The sequence below is a fragment of the Meleagris gallopavo genome, chromosome 15, assembly GCF_905368555.1.
Source record: "Meleagris gallopavo chromosome 15, MGAL_WU_HG_1.1, whole genome shotgun sequence".
Taxonomy (NCBI): domain Eukaryota; kingdom Metazoa; phylum Chordata; class Aves; order Galliformes; family Phasianidae; genus Meleagris; species Meleagris gallopavo.
In genome coordinates, this window is record NC_139418.1 from 2,319,631 (window position 1) to 2,346,867 (window position 27,237).

At 46.3% G+C, this 27,237-nt stretch overlaps 1 protein-coding gene and 1 non-coding gene across 3 annotated transcripts; both read left to right on the top strand.

The window, feature by feature from the left end:
* The first annotated feature begins 5,182 nt into the window (after positions 1–5,182).
* HSPA9 (heat shock protein family A (Hsp70) member 9) lies at positions 5,183–25,623 on the top strand. Of its 2 annotated transcripts, XM_085236576.1 has the most exons (17): positions 5,183–5,351; positions 5,588–5,646; positions 6,957–7,044; positions 7,143–7,324; positions 7,854–7,978; positions 9,428–9,501; positions 9,617–9,723; positions 10,537–10,699; positions 11,725–11,817; positions 13,400–13,609; positions 15,915–16,142; positions 16,898–17,002; positions 18,082–18,199; positions 19,770–19,864; positions 22,720–22,812; positions 24,447–24,587; positions 25,410–25,623. In XM_085236576.1, the coding sequence occupies exons 1-17, from the start codon at positions 5,265–5,267 to the stop codon at positions 25,467–25,469; spliced, it is 2,028 nt and encodes a 675-aa protein (XP_085092702.1). In that variant the 5' UTR covers positions 5,183–5,264; the 3' UTR covers positions 25,470–25,623. The 2 variants fall into 2 exon arrangements, with proteins under 2 accessions (XP_085092702.1, XP_085092703.1); XM_085236577.1 differs by lacking the exons at positions 5,183–5,351; positions 5,588–5,646 and adding an exon at positions 5,707–5,735.
* LOC116217226 (small nucleolar RNA SNORD63) lies at positions 16,388–16,457 on the top strand. Its single transcript, XR_004161459.1, has one exon. It is a non-coding gene; the product is annotated as a small nucleolar RNA SNORD63 (small nucleolar RNA).
* Positions 25,624–27,237: the final 1,614 nt, after the last annotated feature.

Here is a 27,237-nt window from a genome sequence, read left to right on the forward strand (position 1 = left end):
AAAAGGCAGCTATGACACACAATTTATGTGCTCCGGCTGCTGAAGTTTGTAAGGGAAAAATAGGCAGAATAACTGGGTCTTTGAGTTGGGTATGTTCAAAGCTGCTGAACGACACGGTGGCTAAAATCCCTGCTTCCTTGGAAGAAAAAAAGGCTTTGCAAAGATTAATGGTGGAGGTCACTCAAATCAATGCACTAAACGATGCCCTCCCTCCAAAAAGCACAAGGGAGAGGAAGCATCCAGATGCCTCCACGGAAAGCACGCACTTGGCATTGAGCTTGTTGCCTGTATTCTTCCCCGTCCTTCCTGGTGCCCTTTTATGATCTTCCTCACATCAGGATGCATGTTGCTGCTTTCAGGGAGCAGCTCTGCCACGTTTGTGGCTCAGGGTGGAAGTCCTGTGCTTTGGGGAGGGCTGAAGGAAAAAATATGTGAGCTGAGCACATGACGGGGTTCAATCCTTTGGGGCATGGAGAGCATTGGAAGACTTACAGACAGGCAGAGCCGGTGGACTGGAAGTGAGTGACACAGTTCAAGGAGTTCAGCCCAGATCTACCATCTGAGTGTGAGTGAATGGTGGTCTGTATGTGCCCTTCACTGCCCCAGCTTGTGCAGACACCAAGGGCTATGTGCCAGGCAGAGGTTTTGCTGCTGTCCTCATGCTCCTAGATTTGTGCCTGTGGCACGTCCCCTGCCATATGGATTTGTGCCTGTGGCATGTCCCCTGCCATACAGTGGGGCAGTCACAAGCACCTCCCCTTCGTCCTTGCTGGATCCATTTCCATCTTGAATGAAGGGACCTGAGCTGAGAAATGCAGGTCAGTGAAGGCTCCAGGGGTGTTGCTGCAGTGGGGCTGTCCCCATGGGGGTGGCAGGAGGAGTGGTGCTGGGAGTGCTGCTGTGAGCAGGGGCTGGGGGAGCTCCTTGAGATGGAGCTGAGGTGCTGTGGGACGTGTCCTCCTTTGGGAACGAAGGGGCTGAGAAATGCTGGCACAGCAGCAGGAGGTGAAGGAATGAGGCTGGAGGCTGCTTGGGTATGTCCTTGTTCTGCTGTTTTTGGGGGACGCAGTCCTGTTTGTTTATGCTGTAAAAAGCTGCATTATAGCTCTTTGAAACACATCTTGGTGCTACTGGAGAGGAGGGAGTCAGGAATGTGAATGGCTTTCTATTTTTTTCTCCTTCTCATTGTCTTATTGCCAAGGTAGCAGAGAATGAGTGAATTCTCTCTTAAACCCAAATCAGGAATTTTTCTCCTCCAAATGTTACCCATTTGTTTCATGCCTCTCATGGGGCTGGTTTCAAAACGAAATTGTTGTAACTGTGAGCATAAAATAAATTGTAGGCTCTACCTGGCCTTGGCCGCTCCAGCAGGAGTTTCCAGCACAGCCCTGCCAGCTGGGGAAAGGCTTCTCCCCCCGCCTCACGTGCAGCCAGCCAGCACAAAGCAGAACTGCACGAAGCTTTCTGCCTCGTAGCTTACAAAGGAGAGGATGCATATTTAGGAAATGACAAAGGAAATAGTAGGGATGTATTAATGGAGTGATTTATAACACTTTCAGATTGGAAAAAAAAAAAAAAAAAAAGAAAGAAAGAAAACAACTGCACTGTTAAAGGATAAAGACACTGCCTGAGGACTCGCATGCTGGCTGGGGATTTTGCATCCTCTAGGTTGCATCAAGGATGGGAAGTGATGGCTGATGGATAAAAACCCAGGGAGCAGGTTAAACTGGAGTGGTAAAAGGGCAGTGGGCGACGGGCAGCAAGAGGAACTGCTGCTGGAGGGAACAGCACGGTCACAGGAGGGTGCAGAGGGCTGCCCTTGGTGCCTCGTGATGGCCCGAGGGAGTGCGGAGGACTGTGTGTTCCCACAGCTGTTAGAAATCTAAGAACATGGCTCTGCAAACAGCAGAGAGAGCAAAAGGAGTGGAGAGGCTTGGAAGTCAGGAGGGACAGCAAAGGAGAGGGCATGGACCTTTGGGCTCGTGCTGGGAGCTGTGGGATATTTGGGAGAGATGGTGAGTCTGCTGTGGGACATTGAGCCAGAGTAGAGGACCTGGTGGGAAAAGCCCACCAGGGCGAGAGGTGAATTCCTGTACAGCAAAGGACAGGCTTGAGCCAGGGCAAGCGTGAGGCAAAGCCTTATCAAAGTCCCTGGGGCTTTTTCTGCTGGTGCAGTCCCATCAGCCCTCCCACCACATCGGTGTGGCACGGCTTGGTGTGACCTTCAGAGCAGCAGGACAGACACTCAGCTGTCAGCACTGCTTTGCCTCTCTGAAACTGCTCTTTGTACCTCAGCTGCTTCAGATCAGGGCAAAAAAAAAAAAAATCTGCAGAGTACTGCATTTGGAAGTTTTCGTTTGTAACATGCTAATTGCCCTCATTATTATGGTTCCTGGAGGCACCTCGTATCCTTATTACAGCAGCTGCAGTCGTGCAGGGGTGAGATGTGGTTTGCTGCTCCCTCTGGTCGCTGCGTCCTTGGTTGAGTGACAGGTCTCAGCCACAAGCACTGCAAGGAGAAGGTCTGGTGAGCTGCTGGCAGGCTCACAGGCAGCCTTTGTGTCTGTCTGCTGGTTTTGTTGCTTCTGTGTTACTTCCCGGCGTATTTTACGATGCTCCACAGGCTGCTGCCTGTTGCCAGTCCCACTGGCACCACAGGAGGAAACCAGGAAGGATGCTGTGGTGTCGAACAGATCGATGTTGAATGCCCACCCCAAACCCTTTCACTCTTGCTGCAGTCCTCCCAAGATGACGAGCTAACCAAGCATCTGGTGTAGCTCATTATTACAGTGGTGCACGTGAACTGTTAAATACCCAAACCTAAGAGAAACACTTCCCTGCAGCTGGGAGGTCTTATTTATGCCCTCTTCTCATCGCTCCTGAGCACTGTAGGCAGCCCTTCATTAGGCACATGAAGATAACTTCCAATTCAAACATGACCTTCTCCTCTTGTGCACCAGGCATGGTGGGACTCTGCTTGGCCTTCTGCTATGCCCAATCCCCACTCTTTCCATCAGACTCCATGTCAGGGCACAGGAAAGCAACAGAAGTGCCGCTTTCTGACAGCTGCCTCCCCGGGCTTCCCTGTACCAAGGCACCTCAAACCATGCTTTCCTCACTCAGGGTAACTTCATGTAGGAGCAGGGGAGCAGGAATCATCTTCAATCTCTGCTGACGGGAGGTAATGGATGTGGAGATGCTAACGCAGAGTCCCTGTGGGCCTTGCCGTGATGAAGGCTCCAGGCTGCCTCAGCACTGACAGACGCCTCAGACATGCTTCTCCCTTTGAGAAGAGGTGCGACCTCCCTGTGTTTCACATTTTACAGTGACATCCTTCAGACAGATGCCTGTGGAGCTGACAGACACAGCAAAGTGGCTTGAAGCTCTTTAGGAAACCAGCTACAGCCCCGCTCCGCTCCTGTGAGAGCCCAACAGATGCTGGGCTGCTGATCCTGGTGGAGCAGGGATGGCTGCTGGTAGGATGTCTGCAGCTGTGCAGGGTTGCCCTGCTGTGGGACCAGCCCTGGCCGTGCTTCAAACCACCTCGGGTATCGCAGGATGGCAACAAGTCAGGCCCCCATGGGCAGCTCCTTTGCATCACATCTGTGGCACTGTGCCACATCATGTGGCACATGTGTGGGCAACTTGTGCCTGCTCCCACTGTGGATCATCCAAGGGGAATGGCATCGTTTAGACCTTCAGAGCAGGATGATTTCCTTTTGTTTCTGCCACCTCTGCAGCAGCTGCTGAAATATATTTCCTTGTAGTTCTGCTGGGAGCTGTTTGAGATCTCCTGCCATCCAGCCCTGGGTGAAGCTTGTTCTCTGCAAGATCGGGAAGCATGGAGCAGCTGTGCAGAGAGCTCCTGGAGCGCTGCACATAAGTGCGTTTGTGTTTTAATTGCAGCCCTGCCAATGCTTGGGAGCTGTCAGCGATGTGAATTAAGCTGTCATTCTCCCAGGATCACGATGCAGAGAGCAGCCTGTGAGCAGCACTACCATGGCTGTCTGCTGCCCCTGCCTGGCACGGCAGCAGCTGACACCCATTCCTGCCTGGTACAGCATCCCATCCCTGTTTGGCACGGCAGTGGGTGACACCGGTCCGTGCATGACATGGCAGTGGGTGACACCCATCCCTGTCTGACAGAGCAGTGTGTGGCACTGCTCCCTGCCTGGCATGGCAGCATCTGAATCCTGTCCCTGTCCCAGCAGGTGCCTCCCCCTGCCCTGTGGCCTGGCTAGGTTGGAGGTGGCTGACTCCAGGCATGCAGCACCGTGCTTTTCTGTCAGGACAGCTGGGGGTGGTCAGCCCCTCCGAGCCCTGCAGAAGCACCCACTGAGCCATTAAGCCAGGCATATGCTGTCTTGTGCTAGCCATTATATTGGCTGGGGATGCTGATACTGCAGGACCTGGGGATGCTCCCTGATCTCTGCTGCCCTCCTGGGCTACACGAACAGATGCTGCCCAGCCTTCCCTGCTCTGCTCCATGGGTCAGGCACTCAGTCTGGGGTTGCAAAGCCCCACCAAGCCGATGCAGGGAGCTTCCATCTGTGAACGGAGGTAGGAATTTCTGGTAAATTGAAAAACAGAACTCCAGTACTGTGGGAGTGTATTGGTGAGACACTGCTAGGCCCAGTGAAACACGGCCTGGAGGTGAAGCCGGCAGTAGAGTGAAGCCCACAACAGCTGGGGGTGCTCGAAAAGCTGCCATGCACCAACAGCCCGCACCTCGCTCCATGCAGGGCCGGGCACCACCTAAGATGCACGCAGGACCGCCGCACACGCGCACACCGCTCGGCGCGCGCCCTCACCCGCGCAGCCGCAGTAGGACCGCACAGGCACGGGGTGCCACGCGCATGCGGCTCCTCTAGGAGAACCGCGCATGCGCGCCGCTTCCCTGACGCAAGCTCGCTGCAATCGCCCTGCGCTTTATCCTGTCCGACCTTGAGTGCGCGGCCGCTCTCAGGACCCGAGCTGCCCGTGGCTGTGCCGGTGTGCAGCGGGCTGCGTCGGCTCTCACGCCTCCGTCAGGTGGTGCCGGCGGAACTCGCTTTTTTTCCTTACGGACTCCCGTCGGCGGCGTACGGCTTTACGCTGCCGTCGGCCCCAAAACAGCGTCCCGAAAGCGAGCGGTGGGATCAGGCGGTCTCGCGGGCAGCCCGCGCCGGTGGGTCCTGCGACGATCGCTCCCCCCCGCACCCCACGTGGGGAGAGGCTTCCAGAAGAGCCGCGGCACCGCACGCCCTGTCCTTCGCCGCTCCGCCATGATCAGCGCCAGCCGTGCCGCCGCGCGCCTCCCCCTGCTGCTGCCGCGGGGCGGCCCCGGGCCCGCCGTCCCTGGGCTGGCGCAGGTCTGTGTGGGGCCCGAGGGGGCCGGGCGGGCACGGCGGGGCCTGAGCGGGGGGGGGGCGGGGATCTGCGGGTGGAGAGCGGGGCTGGGGAGTTCTGCGGCGAATTTCTGCTCGGCTTGCGTTTAAGGTTGAAAAAAGGAAGCGTGGTGTTGCAGTAGGGCTGCGTTATTTTAGAAGCTTCCGTTCTCTGGAAGTTCTGGAGTGAGGGTTTCTGAGCGTTCTTCTTTGTTTTGTAGACCTTCTGGAATGGCCTCAGTCAGAATGTCCTCAGAGCGGCAGCCAGCAGAAAATATGCGTAAGCGTCACCCTGCTTATCCGCGTCTGTGTGCTCGGTGTTTCTTCTCGCTGCCCTGAGCTCAGAACTGAGGTGATGGAGCAGCAAAGGTGGTGCCAGAACGTGTGCAGTTCTAAGGCTGCATCTTTCTGTCTTCTCATCTTCTTTTTTTCTGGTGGAACCTTTGTCGTCATCCTCCCTGTCCCCACCACCGGCAGCACTCACAAGATGCACGTTGCTGAGATGTATGCGATAAAAAGAATAAAATGTAACAGCTGGAACAAATTGCTTTATGCTCCTGCGAAGGCAGGATGATGTGTGCCTCTATCTCACTGCAGATAAAGCTTATTTCGATCGGTTTGTGCATGTTAATTGCTTGCTTTTTTACAAGATAATCAGTAAAGAATAGCAGTTGTGTAACTCAGTCAGGTGTCTTGTGGGCTGTGCTGACTCGTGACCAGAATGGGGGATCTGGGCAGGAAAACTGCCCAGCTCTGATCAGTACAAAGAAGCTGAACAGTTGTGTGTTTTCAGTATCACTGCTTTGTGTTGTGTGGTTAAGACAACCAGACGTCTTGGGGAGTGAGAAGGTGATGTCCTGGTAATAACCAGCCCTACTGATGTGTGCTGCTGTGTGCTTTACACCCCAGAATGTGGCTTTGTTTGTAAAGAAGAGCTGTTGAGTCGGGGGTTCTCTCTAGCCTTGAATGTGGTAATGCACCCTTCCTAGCCAGAAGAGGCAGGTTCAAGTTTGCTTTGTGGGAATCATCATAATTTTTCAGAATTAATTTGTTGCTTTTCAGGGTCAAAAAGGTGGTTATTTTTCACTCCCTCTCAGAGGATCCTGCTTGGGCAATTCTGCCTTTATGTATTTTTCACTTCATGCTAAGCAATCATAAATGAACTCATCCAATTTACTTGCATCTTGACTCCAGGTAGATGCTTTCTAACAAGTTTGATTGTGAAAATCAAAAGTAACCCAAAACAAGTCCAGGAGACTTCATGTGAGAAGAACCAGAATTAATTGCAACTTATTTTACATCTAGGTCTTAATGGATGTCAAGATTTTCTTGGTGAAAGAATAGCATTTTATGTACTTAAACAAACAAGTGCAAGTTGAGATGTAAGTGGTCTGACTGAATAGAGACCCAATGTTTAAAATCCAGTGTAAGAGTCAGAGGGCATGTTATGGTCTGAGATAGAACGTGGGTTTGCTTCAATGTCTAGTCAAAAATGAGTTCATCTTGTCTTCACAACAGAAAGGTTGTTGCTATTTAATTAGCTGCCTTCCTTTAGTAGTAATGCTGTTTATCCTGTAATGTGTTTTACAGCTCAGAAGCAATTAAGGGTGCCGTTATTGGAATCGATTTGGGTACAACAAACTCCTGCGTGGCTGTTATGGAAGGTAAACAAGCCAAAGTAAGTAAGAACAAATAAATAAATACCATCTTTACGTCTGAATTCATGCTTTCAAAAGCAGTGTTTTCTAAGGATATCCTCTTGTGGTTTTTACATAGGTGCTGGAGAACTCTGAAGGTGCCAGGACAACACCTTCAGTTGTTGCCTTCACAGCTGATGGTGAGCGACTGGTCGGAATGCCAGCCAAGAGGCAGGCAGTAACTAATCCCCATAACACCTTCTATGCTACCAAGCGGCTCATTGGGCGGCGCTTTGATGACTCTGAAGTGAAGAAGGATATGTAAGTGAGGGGGGAGGGTAGTTCCACCTGCAGCACAAAAAAGAAGGTACGCTGCTGTGTAATGTGACCAAGCACAGCCCTTGTTTGGGTGAGGTACTGTGAGCGGTGGCTGAGTGAGAAGGTAGTTATGCCCTCATGTTTCAAAGCTTTACTGCTTATTTTCTCAGGGCTGTGCTATATTTTTATTTTAACATTTTTAGAGAAGTAATCAAGTGGCACACCACCTGGACTTTCTCCCCCAGGCACTGTGCTGAGCAGTCAACATCTACCAAAGGAGACTTCTTGCATTCTTGAGAGTGTTTGGAATCAGTGGTCTATGATTGTGCCTAAGGCTTCTGATTAAATGGTGTAGTTGAATAAGAACAGAAGTATATTGGTACTTTTGGGACATCCTGGCCCTGAGTAATTCACTATTCTGTGTATAGAACTTGCATGTGTTGTTCTGGTGGTGCTTATTGTGGTGGCTTCATGCTGTTTCTATTGATACAGAAATTCCGTATGGCATTATTGTTCTTCTGTATTTTTTCAGTAAAAATGTTCCATTTAAAATTGTCCGTGCCTCCAATGGTGATGCCTGGGTAGAGGCCCATGGGAAGCTGTATTCTCCAAGCCAAATCGGTGCCTTTGTACTAATGAAGATGAAGGAGACTGCAGGTTGGTACAGTTTGATCTTTGCTATGCATAAACAGAAGTGTGAGCCCAGTACTGGGTGCTGGTAACTTCGTTGACATGAGAATTCTTGCATAGTGAGATGTCCTATGGGACAGATTGTGGCAGGGTTTGGTGATGGGCAGTTATAAAGCCTCAAGAAGGGTAAGTGTGTCTGCTTCAGTCTTTGGAAGATATTAGTGCTTTGCATTATATCAAAACGGGATACCAATTGTTGTGTTTTTATTTTAAATTGAATTGAACGTAGCACCCTTGCTTCAGAAGGGGGAGCTCCTTTTCCATGCAGGATTTTAGTCCTTGTACCTCCCAGGCTGCAGCTCAGCATGGGCTGTGGCTGCAAAGTGGCTTGGACCAGAAGTGTAGTGAGAGAGGGAATCTCAAGGGACCCATTGTGCTGGCTGCAGGAACAGCTGTGGTGACTCTGAGTCTTTACTAGGGAGAAATAGCCTTTCACCTGGAATTTTTTTTTCTCCCTTTTCAATTCCTAATATGGTTTCTGGCATAATTGTGTAGAATAATAATAAAAAAAAAAGGAGTAGCTGTCTTCTGCAGTCTGGTCTGGAAAGTATGAAGTGTTTGGAGGGCTGGACTGAAGCTTGTTGCTGAAGCTTCATGCATCCACGTGTGTGTGTGTGAGTTCCTGGCCACTTAGTGAAGCTGCCTAGAGTAAAATAGGAATGTCTTGTGTGAGGGTTTAGATGTGATGAATCTGACTTCTGTGTTCAGAGGACATTGTTCCTCTGCCTTCAGCAGGAAGCTGCTTCCTCTGCTGGCTTTTCCCCTAATTGCTGCATGAATTCAAATGACAAGTTATCTGGTGTAAGGTCTGCTTAAGGTTAATGGAAAGGTAAGAATCCTGCCTGTGAATTCTCACTGGATCATGCATGCTTTTAGCATAGCTGAATCTGCATTTGATGACACTGTACTGTTTTCTTAAGCGAGAGAATTACACCCTTAAATTGGGGTGTGATATGTGTTTATCTAATTTATTGTCTCAAATACTTGTGAGCATGTAGTATATGGATGTTATTTATCCTGTATAACTGTTACCTACAATGGACTGTACAATCAGGACAAAAATGAGTTCTGAGTGCTTTGCATATTAAATACTCCAATGAAACAGAAAACAGCCTTGGTCTTGCACTCTAAAAAGGCAAGTTGAACTCAAATTCTCATTCTTCAGTGGCATCAGTTATTGTCTGAAGTGCAGAGGTGCACTGCTGATAGAAATCTACACACTGCTTCATGTAATGGGGAAAGGCCTTGGTTTCTGCAAAACTCCTTCTGCATCTTCCCAGAAAGCAGCAGGTTTTTGAGCAGGAAGCCTATGTTCTGTTGTCAGTTTAGGAATATAATTTCAAACTAAGTGGCAGCATTGGTGGTATTCTTTTCACTTTAAAGATAACTGTTTTGTCTCCCTTTTTTTTCCTCCAGAAAACTACCTGGGGCACCCAGCAAAGAATGCTGTGATTACAGTCCCTGCTTATTTCAATGATTCTCAGAGACAGGTATTCAGCAAGCTCTAAGATTTTCAGGCTTATAACTGTATAGAGTATCAGTTCTCAGTGCTTTTTTCTTTTTTTTTTTTTTTTTTTTTTTCCCCTTTTTCCTCTGCCACATTAGGCTACAAAAGATGCTGGGCAGATCTCTGGCCTAAATGTTTTAAGGGTGATTAATGAACCAACAGCAGCTGCTCTTGCTTATGGTCTGGACAAGTCTGAAGACAAAATGTAAGTGCCTGTTTGTAACACCCTCAATTAAATCAACATGCTGTAATTTGTTTTGTAAATGCATCGTTATTTTTTTGTCTTAATTGCTGGTTGGAATTCTGCCAAAGTAGACTCTCAGAAGTGAATTGTGCTATGTAATGTCACCTGCATCCCATGCAGACTCTGCTTGATGGGGGAAGTTCATAACGTGCAGCTGCAACTTAATGATCAAAGCTTAGTGTCAGTGTAATTATTTTACCTGCTGGTGGGGGTATTTGGTGTGGTTCAGGACAGCTGTGTGAGAGGCTGTCCCCAGTGGTGCCAGAGCAGTGTCATAAGAGAGATGCTGAGGTTTGGTGCCTTCTATCCACAGTCTGTTTCTTTCCATGCCTGTGTTCAGCCTTCTACCACTGCCAAGGGTGATCACATAAATGCAGGGTTGTTTTGTATTTGTGTTGGGATTGTAGTGGTGTGAAAGCCTCACATACTGCAGAACGTGTTTCTTGATGGTTCAAGTGTCTTTGCCTTCCATGCCAGATGGAAGTGTGCCTTTTTTGATAAAGGAGGAGCTGTCCTCTGAAATAACTGGCAAGGTTATGTGCCATCATTCCATAGCATGTTCTGCAGCAAAAACTTCTACCCAGGCTCAGTGCACTCAAAGAATGTGCACACTGTAATCTGCTTATTCTCTATTATCTCTATTCTTTAGAGGAGGCTTTTAACTTCTGTGGACAGCAGCATGAGTTCTGCACACTTCATTTCCAGGTGGGAATGATTTCTGAGCCGCGTTATTTTTGTCTAGAAAGTAACATTTTTCTCCATCTGTTCTTGTAGCATTGCAGTTTATGACTTGGGTGGTGGCACTTTTGATATTTCCATTTTGGAAATCCAGAAAGGAGTCTTTGAGGTGAAGTCAACCAATGGTGATACTTTCTTAGGTGGAGAAGATTTTGACCAGGCTTTACTACAGTATATTGTTAAAGAGTTCAAGAGAGAGGTAAGACATCTCATCAGAATTCAATCTTGCATTACAGTGCCTTCTAACATCACTTAGTTGGTACGTAAAGAGGGGAATTTTCATAAAATATTGGAACTTCATTTGAGATCTATGATACAACTGAAATTTAAAAAATCTTGAAGACACCTGTAAGAACAAGAAGTCAGGCTAACATTTATTTTCTTGAGGCTGAATGTTCCTCTCCTGGAAAAGAGAGATGAAACAGTTGGACTTCTGCTTTTTTTTCTCCTAATGTAGCAGGACTATTTAGCCTGGGGAAGAGAAGACAGAGAGGGGATCTGATCAATGCTTATAAATATCTAAAGGGCAGGTGTCAAGTGGATAGGGCCATGAGTTTTTTTGCTGGCACCTAGTGAGAGGAGCTGGGTCAACTGGCACAGGCTGGGATGCAGAAGGTCCATCTGAACATGAGGAAAAACTTGTTTTCTGTGAGAGTGATGGAGCAGAACAGGCTGCCCAGAGGGGTTATGGAGTCTCCTTCTCTGGAGATGCTTAAAACTCACCTGGACGCTTTCTTCTGCAGCTACTGGGAACCTGCTTTATCAGAGTGCTGGACTAGATGATGCCCAGAAGTCACTTTAGACCCCCATGATTCTGTGATTCTTTAATTATCCTATATTTAGTCTGTTTACTTTTACTAATATGTTTCTGTGGACTGATTGAATGTGTCAGCACAGATGCATACAGTACATTGTTGGCTGTGGAGAAATTGCAGTGTAATTCCAACTCCACTGCGAATCCTTGCCTTTGTATTCTGTGATGCAGCAGCTTTTCTAGCCTTTTATCAGTAACTTACTAGATAATCTCTTCCAGAGCAGAGAGGGCTAGCAGACATTTTTGGAATTCTAAAGAAGTTTGCCAGTAGAGATAGCAGCAGAACATGTCAGGCTGTATTTATACAAACATTTTTGCAGTCAAGTGTGATTAAAAAATATGAGCTGCAGTGAAGGAAAGCTCTTCATGACTCACTGCTAACTCATTTTTTTTTTGTTGTTGTTGCTTAGACAGGTGTTGACCTGACTAAAGACAACATGGCCCTTCAGAGGGTGAGAGAAGCATCAGAGAAAGCAAAGTGTGAACTTTCTTCATCTGTGCAGGTAGGTGGCTGGGTTCAAAGCAGACCATCAAAATGTTTTACTGTACTGTTCTGCATTATTTTTTGGTTTTGTAACTCTGAAGTAGCTGCTTTTCTCTTGTGCTAGCAGAGAAACTTCATTCAATGGCATCAGTGTAACTGAAAGTTCTTAGGCAGGATAATCTCTCAGAGTCTATTTAGGAGCAAAATCAGTTGTTGGAAGCAGAGAGTGATCACAGGTGCTGGATTTTGCTTGTGTTCTGGTACCGTGTTTTCTCAACTTGCAGGGAATGTGTCTTTGTTCCCAATTTACATATTTCAGAAGTGTGATGAGAATTTACCTGCAGTTAGTCCTGCTGTGTTATTGGAAGTGCTTGGGACTTTGTGTGAGCAGTTCTAAAATCTTGTGATAGTATTCACACCACTGGACTAATAACAAGAAACAATTTCTGTAAAGAATCTTATTCCCCAGCAAAGGGGTTATCTAGAGAATAAGCAGCCTATCTGCCTTTTTCACCCATTTTGTATCTTAATGTATTCAAGCACATCCATTATTCACTACTGAGTAAGAAGCTGGAGAGGCAGTAAGCTAAGGGTGTAATATTCTTGCTGAAGAGAAATTAAGGTCAGTTATATAGTAATTGAAATGGGGATTCTGCCAGTTTCTGGGTTCTGAATAAATTTTATTTGTTGGCTGGTGGGAAGCTCATAGCACAGGGTTCAGACCAGTCACAATGGTTGCATAGTTCTGCCAGAGACATAGCAGGCTCTGTGTTAGCAGGCTCAAGAGCTGGCAAATACAGTCTGTGCATACTGGGAAAAAACCCAGAATCTTCAGTGCTGAAGGGAAAGCAGCTCCTTTTTGGCCCTGTCCTCCCTATTTCTGAGCATGCTATTTACAAAGTAAATTAGCATGTAAAAAAGGTGGATTTTTTTTTTAAATCTAAGATGCAGGTTTGCCATGCACAAAAACAGTAAGAGGGTTTATGGCCCCTGGTGCTGATGACCTTTGTGTTAAGTAGCAATGAACTGGATCTCAGACAAGCTGTTTGCAAACGATGGTGGGTTACTTCCATTAAGTAGCTTACCACGTGTGAGTTGTTAGGTAGTTGGCCAAGTCTTTCTGAAGATGAAACTTTGGGTTGTACTGGGGAGAAGGAGTTACACTCATAACTTTAAATGTTTCAGTTCTTCTTAGCTGTGATAGAGATTAAATACTGGTGCTTACAACCTCTGTTGCAAAAGTGCCTCCATCTTTGTTACCTCCTTTCCAACACTGACAAATGGTGTGCCATAAGCCAGTGTTGCACAGGCTGTGAACAGCAAGAGCACCTTTTCTTCTTAACACGATGTAAGACCTCAAGGTAACACAGATATTAAAATGGATACTTTCTTTTTTACTATGAAATTATTTTGCATCTCTTGCCTGAAATGTAAAATGGAAAACACAAACTTATCTGCGACCAGTTAGAGACCAGGCTTTAGAATGAGCATGCACATAGGTGCTTCAGTGCAGGCAGAACAGAACCTGTAGCTTGATCTGAAATCTGTGGGGAGTTGCCTTGCTTTCCATTCCTGCTCTTCACACTGCTTTTGTGCTGCAGACGGATATTAACTTGCCATACCTTACTATGGATGCCTCTGGACCAAAGCACTTGAACATGAAACTGAGTCGCTCGCAGTTTGAGGGCATTGTAGCAGATCTGATCAAAAGGACAGTAGCACCATGCCAGAAAGCCATGCAGGATGCTGAAGTCAGCAAGAGTGACATTGGTGAAGTCATCCTTGTCGGTGGCATGACCAGAATGCCAAAGGTAAGAGCTGTCCCTGCCCCAGACACAACTGGCACAGCTTCTCACTGCTTACTGTTGAGGGTGATCTGTAGTGGAAAAGCTGGGAGTCTGCTAATCTCATGGCTTCGGTAGCTGAAGAGCCCAGGAGCAGATGTGCCAAGTGGCCACATGAAAGGGGCAGTGAGGCACTCTCCTCCTGCTGCTCAGCGTGGGTCTGAGGGCTGTAGCTGAGTTGCAGTCTAAAAAGACAAGTGGGGAAAGTATTGGGAATTGAAAATTCAGCTTGATTTTCTGTTTTTGACTGAATGTATGAGATATTGGTGAGATGTACAGAATGTTTTCTCCTGTCTACCTTTATCACACACCAAATTCCACTTCAATAACAGCTGCTTGGTAGTCTTTGCTTTCCAGCAGCTTTCTTCACCTGTGCAGGGCACATGCAGTGAGCAATGAAGAAACTGCACCAGCACAACTTTTGTTACTTGCTGGTTGTGTTTGTCTGCTTGCTGTACTGGCTGTTGTCAGGCATATTTAGTTGGCTGTTCTGAACACTCATTACCTAACACCTGGCCCTGGTGTTGTGGTGATAAGCTCTAAGTAACTTAGAGGCTCGCTATGCTGACATGTACTGTCTTGCAGATAAGGCACTGCCTTCTGGTAATGTACTGTTTTTGTTCAGAGCAATGCAGAATACTATTTAGCTCCCCTGAAGTCAGTGCTCCAGACAGATACAGATAAACATTTTTCTATAGTGATCATTTGAAAAAAAAATAATCCTGCATGGCAATGATTCGGGGGGTTGGTTGTTTTTATTTTTTTCTCCCCTTCCTGAAATGTATTGGTTGCAGTTGGTATGTTAGTAAGTGCAGAAGGTCACTCAGGCAGGGGAACCAGAGGGACAAGATAAGCAAAAGCTGCTGCTCTGAGCAAAGCTGAAGTTGGAGTAACCTTCCCAAAGCCCAGGTTGTTCCAGCTGGAAAAAAAGAGTAGATAACCATGTATAAAGTGAGAAAAGCAATTCTGGAAGTGGGGAAACCCTTCCTGGGACATTATGTATCCTTTGGGAGTGGGTATTAAATACTTTTTAGTTACGATTTTTATTTCCCCCAGTTATATATAGCTCCTGTACTTACAGCGTTGAGGTTATATATACTTTCCTGAGTGCCTGAAGCCAGAGTTACAGCTCTGGCTCTGAGATCAGTGCCTGTATGTTGTGCATAGCACAGTGTGTTCTCTCATATATGTTGTTGTTTGCTTCATTCCTGCCAGGAGGGAACTTGCCTTCTTTGGAGTGCTCGTGTGGCCAGTGTTCCAAGAAACATAAATGGGTGGTTAGATGTAATGGTTCTTTTGTGCTGTAAAATATACCTCCAGAGAGAAAGACTTGCAGTTAGTTACGTGGTTGTGCATAAAGCATCTTCCTCTTCAGTAAACACTGCCTGCAAATGTCTCTGCTTATGTGCAGAGGCATTGGACATTTGCTTATGGTGCAGTTTCCCAGGCATGCGATGCTCACCTGTGTAGATATCTGCCTGATGAGCAGGAGGGAAGCTGTGAATAGGAACCAGCTCCCACACTCTCTTCTGTAAGGGAGAGAAATGATCCACTGAGCTGCGGCACTGTTGGTGACACATTACTGCATTCCCTTCTGGATACTTCAGCATTCAATCCGTTGCAGTCGTGAACTCGTCATTCCAAAGGGATGGAGCAGTGAAAAGCTAATAATGCAACTTAAACTGTCTGCTGGCATAGCCTATCTACCTTCCTGGTGAAACAGCCCATTAAGTAAAGAGCTTTTTCATTTATTTTTATTTTTTGGTTGTTTTTTTTTTTTTTGTAACACAAACAAGATGAACTGTCCTTGTGCTCTGGGTGTTTGACCTTCCTTGTGCTGTCTCCACAGTTGTGCTGCCCTTGACAGCTGTGTGCTGCCCACTGTTGACTTGTACAAGATCTGGAGGAGCAGTTCTCAACTCCCACTTGTTAAGCATGGAGTGATCCTTTCTGAGGATAGCTGGTCCTTGTGAGAGGACCGATGTAGTGTATGCTCAAGCTGATTTGCAGTTGGCTAACTTAACTGTGAGAAAACCTCCAGAGAAAAGGATTTCTAGACTGAAGCGAATGCTTCTAACAGGGTGTTTAAAAGATGGGGAGTTAGGGAGCAATCACAAGTCTGAAGCTTAGAGTTTCTCTCGTGCTACTGGGCTACACGGCAGCAGGAACATAAAGATATAAACCTTTGGCCAGGGCTGGAATGTTCTTGTGGGCACAGCACTGTGCAGTAATGGCTCACTCTCTACATGAACTTTGCTTTCTCCCTATTCAGGTGCAACAGACTGTGCAGGATTTGTTTGGCCGTGCTCCTAGCAAAGCAGTTAATCCTGATGAAGCCGTTGCTATTGGTGCAGCTATTCAAGGTGGTGTGTTAGCTGGTGATGTTACTGATGTGCTGCTGCTGGATGTGACTCCCCTCTCCTTGGGGATCGAGACACTGGGGGGTGTCTTCACAAAGCTCATCAACAGGAATACTACCATACCAACCAAGAAGAGCCAGGTACAAAATTACAGTGTCCGTGTGGTGGGTGTTTTATGGTGGTCTCGCTGCCCAATAAAAGCTGGTTAGAGCATCTCAGCAGACAGTCTTCTCAAGGAGAAGAAGCTCAGAAGTCAAAATTGAATGCTGGCCACCTGGTATCTGTTACTTATTAGCATGCTCAAAAGAGGAGAATAAACTGAATTGAGTTAATATGTGCCAAGCTATCTCAGGGTGTTTGCCCTGCTCAGGATTGCAGTGTGTGTGTGCCATGATGTAATGTCAACACATCATTCTGAAGAGAAATTGTGTGGAGACCTTCTGTTACTGAGCACAGCACCTGGTTAATTAGGCCACCTTTCTTGACCTGTATGCTTTGGTGCTTTTTTCCCAGATGTTTTCCTGTGCTTTGGGCCCCTAATAGACTTGGGTGTGATCTGTTCTGTCACTTTGCCTTGTATGGGTTACTGGCATGTGCTCTTTCTGATAATGCTTGTTCTCTCTGGGGTGTGGGGTTGGGACAAGAGTCTTGCTGCTTCAGGAGGCAATGTTCTGGTAGTGTGACTGGCTGCCAGCCACTGGAGCCTGCTGCTGGCATAACTTTGGCAGCTTTTGCACATTCAAATGCATTTAAGATGAAATGCCAGTGAACTTGGCTGTTGCTTGGTGCTTTGTTGTTTAGTCAGAGCTCTTTAAGGAATAGGAATGTGAAAGCAAGAATCAATTCACATATTGCATTTTAGTAGCTGTCTAGTTACTTTATTTGTCTTCCACAGGTGTTCTCTACTGCTGCGGATGGGCAGACACAAGTGGAGATTAAAGTATGCCAGGGAGAGAGAGAGATGGCCAGTGACAACAAACTTCTTGGCCAGTTCACCTTGGTATGTTGGCTACTCAATATTCATGACCTTAGACTTAACCTTCTTTGAGAAGGTCAGAGCTTTCTCTGTGTCAGGTTACTCCTTAGGGCAGTGTAAGGAGGGATTTATCCTACTGAAGACATTTGATGCTATTTGTAGTATTTAAAAAAAAAAAAAAGGCAGTCTTTTTGAAAGCAAAGCCTGATTCTGGACAGCTTTTTAGTGGTAGGGGAGCAGATAGTGTTAGAGCTCAGAATTTCTGAATACTGTTGGGTGATGCAGTGACTGTTGTAGCTTTAGGGCTAGATTCAGTCACATAGATGAGCTGTCTCCATTTCTGGGCATGAAAAACTAACAAGCTCTGTAGTGTTAGACCTGTGCAGCAGGTAATCTGAATGCTGAGCTTTCCTCTAGTGTTGCAAAGATGAGACTTAACCAAATCAAGCTCTGTGCTAGTTTGGTTCTTAGGGTGGCTCATTTCCAGCCCAGTTCCACTATTCTACAAGCACCTGTGGGACTGCCCAGCCTACTGGAGGTCAGTCATGCTCCAGTGACTCGTGTGTGTGCCATGTGGCTGACTAACCTGCTCCCTGCAGAATTGGATTGCTCAGCTATTAGTCAGTGTCAGCAAAGTTCCATCAGGTACGACTGAAATTGCTGTTGCTAGGAGGAGCCTTCCAAAAAGAAGGGGGTTGCCTTCCTTTTGTACTTCTAAAGGAAATGGAACTGTCTGACACTATTTTAATATCATAGTCTCAGGGGTAGCCGTGGAGTATAGCTGTGCAGAAGTGAGGAAGGAGAGCCTTGTCCTGGAGGTATAGAGCGTCATGTTTAGCGTTAAAGCTGAACCTGGGCCACCTCCAAACCAAACTTGGGGGCTACATCTTGTTTCTGTACAGTTGTCCTGGGCAGAAATCTAGATCATTTTGAATTTAAGGTACTGCTAATTCAGCACACTGATGCCAACAGGTGTTTGAAGGGCTCAGCTCTGAGGCTTAGTTAATATTCAGTTTAACTGGCAAGTCACGAAGTTGATGTGCCCAGTGCTGGAGCCCCTGTGTCTGCAGGGCAGCTAATGACTAAGCATTTGTCCTTCGCAGGTTGGGATTCCTCCAGCACCACGTGGGGTGCCCCAGATTGAGGTCACTTTTGACATTGATGCTAATGGTATCGTTCATGTGTCAGCCAAGGACAAAGGCACTGGACGTGAACAGCAAAGTGAGTGCTCTGGGGTGCTCTGCAGGGCTGAGAAGGAGGGGTGTGGAGTTTGGGAGTCCTTGTTCCTGTGCTGTGCTCCAGGGTGCACTGCTACTCTCACAGTATTGTCTGCTTACACAGAGGTTGCTGAGCCTGCCAACATGGAGGTGCCAGCTCTTAAGGGAGAAATCTGGTAAACGAAAGCTGTTCTGTGACCCTGTTTTGTTTCTCATTGCTTTGTTGCAAGTATTTTGATATCTGGGCATATTGAAGCAGCAGGTATTTTGAGTAACCACCTCATGCCTTTTCATTCATTTAGGCTGGAACCATCTCTAAATAGCAGGGGGCTGGGTGGCTTCAGGCTGTCAGTATGTTGCACTTTGAGAGCAGTGGGATGTTAGGCCTGGTGTTCTAGGGTAGTTAGTGACCTGGCTGACCTTCTGGTGCCCTGATTTGGGTTTAGAAAATGAATTTGAAGCATTGCTAGATTCCTCTGGTACAAAATAGATTTCTCTGTGCCTCTGACTGGGAAGGCTCTATATTGTCCTTCAATTGTTTCTTGGAGGAAATAAATTACTTAAGTGAACAAATGCATGCCTCCAGGTTAAAAATAAAAAAAAAAAAGTAGTTAATTCAGCTGGCACTGCAAAGGTGTTTGTTGTTGGTCTCAATCATGCTGCTTGGTTTTGGATCTACATTTGTTTCCAAAAACTGTGTGCTACTTTGATTTCCTGTGGATTTTTCTATGTGTGGCAGCCTTCTAGCTCTGAATAAATGTCTCCTGATACTTTTTAGCTGCCTTTCTGTATGCAGTATGGTTCTAATAGAAAGCTGAACTCCTTATCTCACATATCTGAAAGACACGTGTGTATCCTTGTTTAGGGTTTTGTGGTTTTGTTTTTTACTATTGGCAAAAATGATATAGGAAACTATATCAAAAGTATCTTTTTCTGGATTTTGCAATACTCAGGATTTTAGTCTTCTCTTTCCCAATGAAATAATGTTTTTCTGCAGAAAAGCATTAGCTTATGTCTGGACTGTACTCTGTGGCACAAATGGAGAAAAACGGGGGACTTACAGAAACCAGTCTATAGAATCATGTCATGCTTGCTTATTAAAGGTAGCATGAGGAGCTAGCTGGTTAGGAATGTTGTTTTACCTCACAGCCTGAGTTGATTTCCAGCAGTGAAAAGAATCTGCATGAAAGTGATTTCTGGGTTATTTTATGTTCTGTTTTTTTTTTCTGGAGTTTTGTTTTTTAACCTGCTAGAATGCCCCTTGAGTCTGTGGGCTTCTTGTACCCGTTTACCTTCCAGAAGTAATAACTGGAGAAAGGACAAGGTGACTTGCAAAGCACTGGTCAGGAAGCATCTAGCAAAGCTGGAGAGCGTGGATCTAAGATGACAGGGTTTTATCTGCTGGCAGCATCACTGCCACTTCAAAGGCTGGCTGCTTTTTACTGCCCACGGAGCCTTCAAAGGTGCAGAGTCCCATAGCAAGGCAGCTGCCAATGAGAGGGTTTGGGAAATGATAGTCTCCTAACCTCAAAGATGAGAGTGCATTCTTTATTAATGTTACTTCTCTCATGCAGTTGTTATCCAGTCTTCTGGTGGCCTTAGCAAAGATGAAATTGAGAACATGGTGAAGAATGCAGAGAAATATGCAGAGGAAGACAGACGAAGAAAGGTAAAGTGATTTTGCTACAGCATCTTGCAGTTAGGAGTTGACCCACTGGTTATTGCCATTATGTGCTATCAACTGTCACCACCTTGAAGGAGCTCCTAGGTTCTGATCTGCAGTCTCGAGCTGTTTGCTTGTACAGTTACTTAGATACATGCTTGCTTATATTCAGTCGACCCTCTGAAGTTGCAAGAAAAGCTGCACGGAGGGTCATTTGGATTTGGTTTGGGTGACTGGCTCTGTAAAATTAGTAATTTAATTCCTTCCTGAAAAGTCATTGGGATATGGAGGCAGCAGTAAGCAAACTCAGCTGTGTGCAGCTTTGCAAATGCAGCTAATGCTGTCTGTCATCAGTGCTCTTTATTTTACTGTCCAGCTGCCTGTTATCTTGGCTGCTTTTCTGAAGTTAGCCTACTACAGCCAGGTTCTCACAGCATTCCATTTAAATGGAAGCAGTCCCTTCCAACTTGAGCCATTCTATGATTCTATCAAGGCCTTTGATACAGTCTCACATCACAGTCTTATCTCTAAATTGGAAAGATATGAATTTGAAGGGTGGATAAAGAATTGGTTGGATGGTCACAGCCAGAGGGCAGTTGTCCAACTGGAGGCCGGTTGCAAGTGGTGGTCTCCAGGGGCCTGTGTCTTGAGGCCAGTGCTCAACATTTTTAACAATGATGGGATTAAGTGCACCCTCAGCAAGTTTACTCATGACAGGTAGCTGGTGGTGCAGGGCAGGGAGGTGACTGTCCCTTTCTATTCTCTCCTTACAAGCACCTGCAGTGCTGCATCCAAGGCAGACCCCCAGCACAATAAAGATGTGGGGTTTTTGGATGGGGTCCAGAGGAGACCACAAGGGTGCTAGAAGGTCTGGAGTACCTCTCTTATGAAGAAGGGCTGAGGCAGCTGGGGTTGTTCAGCCTGCAGAAGAGAAGGCACAGGGGAGGTGTCAGTGCAGCCTTCCAGTACTTGAAGGGAGCTTATAAGCAGGATGGAAACCAGCTTTTTACACAGTAAGACAAGTGGGAATGGTTTTAAACTGCAAAAAGGGGAGAATTAGATAAGAGGAAATTCTTTACTTAGAGGGTGGTGAGACACTGTCACAGACAATACAGAGAGCTGTGGGTGCTCCATCTCTGAAGGTGCGTGAGGCCAGGCTGCTCATGGCCCTGAGTAGTCTGCTCTGGTGCGGTGCAACCAGCCCGTGGCAGGGGTTGGAGCTGAGTGATCTTTAAGGTCTCTTCCAACTCAAGCCGTTCTGTGATTCTTGGGATGCTTCTGAGTTTATTTTAGAGTTTAATTTATAGAATCTGCTAATCAAAGCTGTACCACTCTTCCTTTTTAAGTGGGAAGTGGCTTTCTGTAGTCCTTCAGGTCTTGCTGTCTGGCATCTTGGAGGTGTTACTCATCTGAGTACAGTGTTTGCCCTCGATGCACATGAAGCCACGAGGAGACATTTGAAAGCCTCGCTGACTTTGTCAGAAAGGACTGGCACTGACTGACACTTGTCATGGCTGAGTGGCTGAACCTGGGATTATTAATAGGATTAATGGCTAGAACTAATTGGTTTAATGACAGACCACTGAATTACACTTCTGAATACAGAGCATTGATTTTAGACAGGCGTGGGGAAGGCCTGACCAGAGATATGGCACCAGCATATGTGTAGTGATTGCTGAAGCTGGCACACTGAATTTACTGCCCTGTGAACTCCTACTTTGTATAAACCTGTTTCAAATGTTCCCACAGCCCTATAAATCTTACCTGCAGTAAGTGAAGAGATTAGAAAAGAACTAAAGGAGAAAATATGTGGAATAAATCTGCATGAAGTAGCATTTCCATGGCTCAAAAGCTCTAGATCCACGAAAGATTGGATACTAGCACCTTTAGGTTAGATGCAGAACATTTAAAGACTTTGGTCTGGAAGTCCTACTGTTTAAACAACTGCATTATTGTCAGAGAACGTGGATAGTGGCAGAGAAGTTGAAGAATTTTCTGTTGTACTTTGACCTTAAATCACAGAATAAGCTCTTCCCTATTGTAGTCAAAGTGGGAGTCATCTGTCCACTGAGCTGTCACATGGGGTGACTGTTGCTTTCTTCACTAATACTGCTATCTCTTTACATGGCTTGCATAACTGCAATTGTCAAAATTCCATGCTTTGCTGGACTTAACACCCTGCTGTAAACTGTGACATCCAACAAAGAGTGAAAATACAGAATAGAAACTAAATTATGTTTCATCAGCTTTCCTCAGCCACCTAAGCGTATCATCACATCCTCATTCAGGTAGAGTGTTCTTTGAGATGAAGAGGGCTGGGTGTCCCAAAGTCTGTTAGTGATGCCAACAGTTGGATCAAATTGTACCTTAGGACTACCACTCTTCTTCAGTTAGTGCCCAGTCTAGTGCCCAGGGAAGCATCAATACAACAACCCAGTGTTTTAAGTTGTCTCTAGTGCCCTTGTTGATGAAGAAGCTTAAGAGTATTCTCAGACAGCTCTGTGGCTTTCTGAATGAGCAGAATGTAGAAGCGTGCTGTTACTGCTTTTGCTCACCCTTTCAGTGTGCAGATAGCAGTGTTTTGTTGCTTCTAGGGAAGTGGGATTTGCTGGGTATCAAAGTGTAAGGACTGAGCTATCTTGCCTTGTTTAGGCTGCCTGTTGGGCCTTGGTGGTGCTGGGATACACCTAGAAATGGCTCATCTGCAATTCATTTCTCTACCTTGCTGTGAAGAACTGTGGGTGGGAGCTGGAATGGAATTAGGCAGCTTGGGAAAATAAATGTTAACAGCTAGTTCATGTGTATGTAGCTTGTAGCACCAGTGCTGTGTGCAGTAGGCCCTTATGAGTTCTCTTACCCAGGAACGTGTGGAAGCTGTAAACCTGGCTGAAGGCATCATCCATGATACAGAGTCTAAGATGGAGGAATTCAAGGATCAGCTGCCAGCAGACGAGGTAGGTAGTTTCTGTTGCCTTAAAAGTAAAGGAGGTAAGATACTTCACCACGTCTTTGCTCAAAACGTCACTTAATTTACAGCTGACTCTCACCAGTGGCTCCAGCTCTGTGTGTTGCCAGTCTGCATAAAGGCAGCACAGTCACCGACTTCCCAGGGTTTCCCACTCGAGTGGGATGGGTGTGACCAGGAGGATGTGAAAGCATACTGATCTGGATGTGGTTTGAATGATAGCAGATATCTTATTTCACAGCTTGAATTCAGTGGAAGTGAAGATCTGAGAGCCTGAGAAGCTGTTAATCCAGGATTTCTGCATGAATTGTCCTTGGCATGGCCTTGCAGTACTTTGATAAGAACTGTGCTGTGGCCTGTATGAGAGTACTGCTCAAAAGCTGTGCTTGCAGAGGGACAAAGGAGAGTTGCTCTGCAGTCCTGGTGATCTCAGTAGTGTGAATGCAGCACCTGAGAACTGGAAGGCAATGAAAATTCTTGTATTCACTTAGCTCCATGTTTTTCTCTGTCTTTGGAGTGAAGTGGGTATTCATTGTCAAAGGAACACTTCTAATAACATTCTAGGTGGCAGTTTAATTTCCATGTTATGATTCATGTTATGAATTTCAAAAGCCAAGTTTAAAGCAGGCTGTGCAGTCTTCAAGTTAAAAACCCTTGGAAAAAGAACAGAAGGGCACTGTGAGGTGTCTGAGGGAATGAGGTTATAGTTTGGTTAAGTAGCCTCTGATCACTGCAAAGTGTTTTGGCTCAGCTCCTCTGTGCTTGGGATTAAGACTTTCTATCCTGTGAGGGAAAACTCCAGCACTTATATCTGTGTTCCCTGCAGGGACTGTTCCAAGTGATGCTTTTTGGGAGGGAAAACCAAGGGAAAGCGAGTAGCAGTGCTTGAAAGAAGCCCTGCATGGTCTGGGTAGAGATAGCAGCCTGGCACGGACCTCAGTTGCCTTCCCAATCCCATGGGTCTGAATGAGGAGAACTCTGCCCACGTTCTCACTGCGAGCAGTGCTGAGCAAGTGCTGCTGGCACAGCTGTCCCCCAGTAACCTCTCTTCCCAAGCCTGCCTCGCCAGCAGTGTGCCAGCCTGACAGGGAGATGCCAGACTGTGTGGAGGGTTTGACAGATGGCTACAGGGGCTGGGATGAGACCGTATTGCTTTTGTTTGCCTCTCTGCTTCCTCCCACGTGTAACAAAGGGATTAAACAGGGTTGTGAGCAGCGTCACTTGTTGGCTTTCCTACAGGACCTTAAATATAGATGAAAATCAGTTTTCTTTTCCCTTTACCCTGGCTCTAGTGCAACCGATTGGCTGGTGAGGTGTGCCAGGGAGAGCATGTTCCTCCTTGGTGGGCTGCTCAGGCTCTGCAGTGCTGAAACTGCAAACAAGGGGACCGATTAATGCCAACTGTGGTGCGTTTAGTGAGGTGGACAGGTGCCCATTGGGAACTGAGCACAGTTCTAGTCCCTGCAGACCATATGGCTCCAATTTGAGACTTAACTTCACAGCTTCTGACCAAAAAAAGAAAAGGTATCTTTTCTGTGGCCACTAGGTGGGTGAAATGACTGGACTGGGATGCTGGGTGAACAATATGCGGTGCTGCATCATGTTTCTCTGATTTCTTTGCAGTGCAACAAATTGAAGGAAGAAATTGCTAAAATGAGAGAACTTCTGGCTCGTAAAGACACTGAAACGGGAGAAAATATTAGGCAGGCTGCAACCAGTCTGCAGCAGGCTTCCTTGAAGCTCTTTGAAATGGCATACAAGAAGGTGGGTTCACAGTCATTTGTGTTTTCTTGTGCTTGGGTGAGTCATGCCACCAAACATCTAGGCAGGGGCTGTGCTGGAGGTAATGCTGTGTCAGTGCAGCTCCCTTTGAGTGACAGCTTGCTAGAGGGGCGGCTGCAGGAAGTCAGAGCAGAAGGTGGCCTGCAATTCTGGCCATCCTGCTGTAGGCTGCCTCTCAGATTGTGTTACATTACTGCATAGCATTGTATAGAAAGGTGCTGGAAGCTGTTAATAAGAAGCATTGGGAACACATGGATTAGGCTTTCCTCTATGTGTAGAAGGTACCTAAAGTAGTAAAGTGATGCTTAGAATATTTTAAATGATTGTGTAACAGGTTTCCTGTTCAGCCTGCCTAAAATCCCTGTAATAAGGCCACTGGGATTTTTTCTCAGTGAAGGGCCAGTCTGTTTGAGCCCCTCTTGGCAGATATACTTAACCTGTCCAAGGGATATTTATCAGAATGGAAATGGACTCACTGCTCAGGCAACCTCGGTGGTGCTAAGCTGTTCTTCCTATGGAAAGCTGCTTTTCTGATGTCAAACTGGAGCTGTGCAGTGCTGCAGTGTAAGCTTGTTATGTCCACTGGGAAAGGGTAATTAATGGAAAGATAATTTCCTTCTTATTAGTAGCAGTCAGGCAGAGATAAAAATGGCTTCCATTCTCCAATGAACAATTACCTTTTTCTTTGAAGAAAAGTTGAAGAAACCTTGTGGGTTGATAAGTAACCAAAGCAGCTAGTTTGGAAAAAATGTCTGGGAGAAACATATTGTTGTTACTGTAACTAATAAGCTAACTCTATCACAGATGGCCTCGGAACGAGAGAGTTCTGGAAGTTCAGGAGATCAGAAGGAAGAGAAGCAATAAGAAGTTTGTCTTTCCTTGATGAGAGTACAAAGAAGAGGTGGATATTCTTGATGCTTGGGAGAGAAGGGACCTTCCTGAGCAGAAATGGGCAGAATTCAGACTTACTGTGTTTTTGCAGTATTCTATATATAAAATTCTTAAATGTATAAACTTAGTGATGTGTCTGCTAGATAAATTGTCACATGATGAAAGTTAATTCATGCAAGATGAAGTTCTAAGTGTTTGGCCCTGTGGTATCCAACTGAGGCTCATGGGGACTTGCTGAGCATTTAATTCTAATACTTGACACAATGGCGTGCTACATCTGATATCAAAGTTTGGAAACCATGTTATTAAATCAGAAGGTGGAGATTGAAATTCTGGTGGATCCTCCTTGTGGATCTGAGGATTTGTGAACAGGTAATAAGGTCTGTGAACAATGCAATGATAAGGCTGGTTATGTTGCTAGAGAATATTCAGATCTGCAGCTAGGTTAGCACCCTCATTCTGACGGAGATGGGTTACTTCAAATGTAGTTGTAACATTTCTTACAGAAGAGGCCATGTGGAAGTTGCATACTTTACTTGTCTGAGCCTTCTGCTCCATCCTGTGTCTGTTCTTTGCTTATGGCAAAACAATTTCCTGGATAATAAAACTGTTATTGGATCCATTCTGTATTTTTTTTAAATAAAAGCAGAAAAGTATCCAACGTGGAGTTCTTAGTATCCTGGCCTTTGGTGGAAAATATGAGTCTACTAACTGCCCAACAGCCTCTGTGCAAGGGCAGTGACCAGCTATAGCAGCAGTGGGTTTCTGGAATTTGTGCTTGGTTTGAGCATGGAAGGAATGTACTTGGTGTGAGATTTGGGTCCATCCTGTCTGTGAGTCACTGCTGCTGCCCTCACATGAGATGCCTGGAAGTCCTGGTATAATCTGTGCTAGAGTGTCCTGGCACTCCGTGCTTGGGCTCAGTTTGCTGAAACAGGCTGTAGAATGAAAACAGCAGTTGCCCACTGCTGCTTCTCACAAGCAAAGTTTCGCCCTTGGTATGCTGTCTCCTTGTCCCATTACGTGGTCACCTCTCTTTGTTGCTATTTTCCTTTTCTGTCCCTGTGTGTGCAACCTTCTGGAAAGAAAAAAAGCAACACTTGTAGCTACCTTTATCTGACAGCTCAGATGTGTAGGTGAGAGGAAAACATTTCATCCTAGGCAGTTTCCTAATTAGAGAAGCTATTAGAGAAGGCTGTAAGTACTGATAAAGTAAGCCTTCCTTTTCCTTTCAGCTGTGGACTGCTAGGGATCAAGACTGTCTACTTCAGACACTGATCTCCCAGCAGTCCTAACAAAAAAGCCTGGAAACAGCTTCCAGTCTAAAATGGACACTGACCTAGCTCAGTGAAGCTTTTCTCCTGTTGCCACTTCAAAGAGTAGCAAGTAGCTGACTGTGAAGTGAGAAGGACCTTGGAGCATTTTAGTTTGCCTTAAAAGAAGATGAGGAAGGGGCTTGGTGCAGCCATGGGAAGAGGAGAGGTGGTGTGTTATGTGCCCAGGCTGCAGTGTGCTGTGGTTTGAGGGAGGCAAGTTAGGGTGGTCATGCTGTGCCCGTTGAGGTGGGCAGTCAGCCTGCGTGTGTGAAAATCCTGCTGCAAAGGCAGGGCAGCCCAGGACAAGGAGATTGTGGATGCCCCATCCCTGGAGGCATTCAAGGCCAGGCTGGATGTGGCTCTGTGCAGCCTGGTCTGGTGGTTGGCGACCCTGCATATAGCAGGGAGTTGAAACTACATGATCA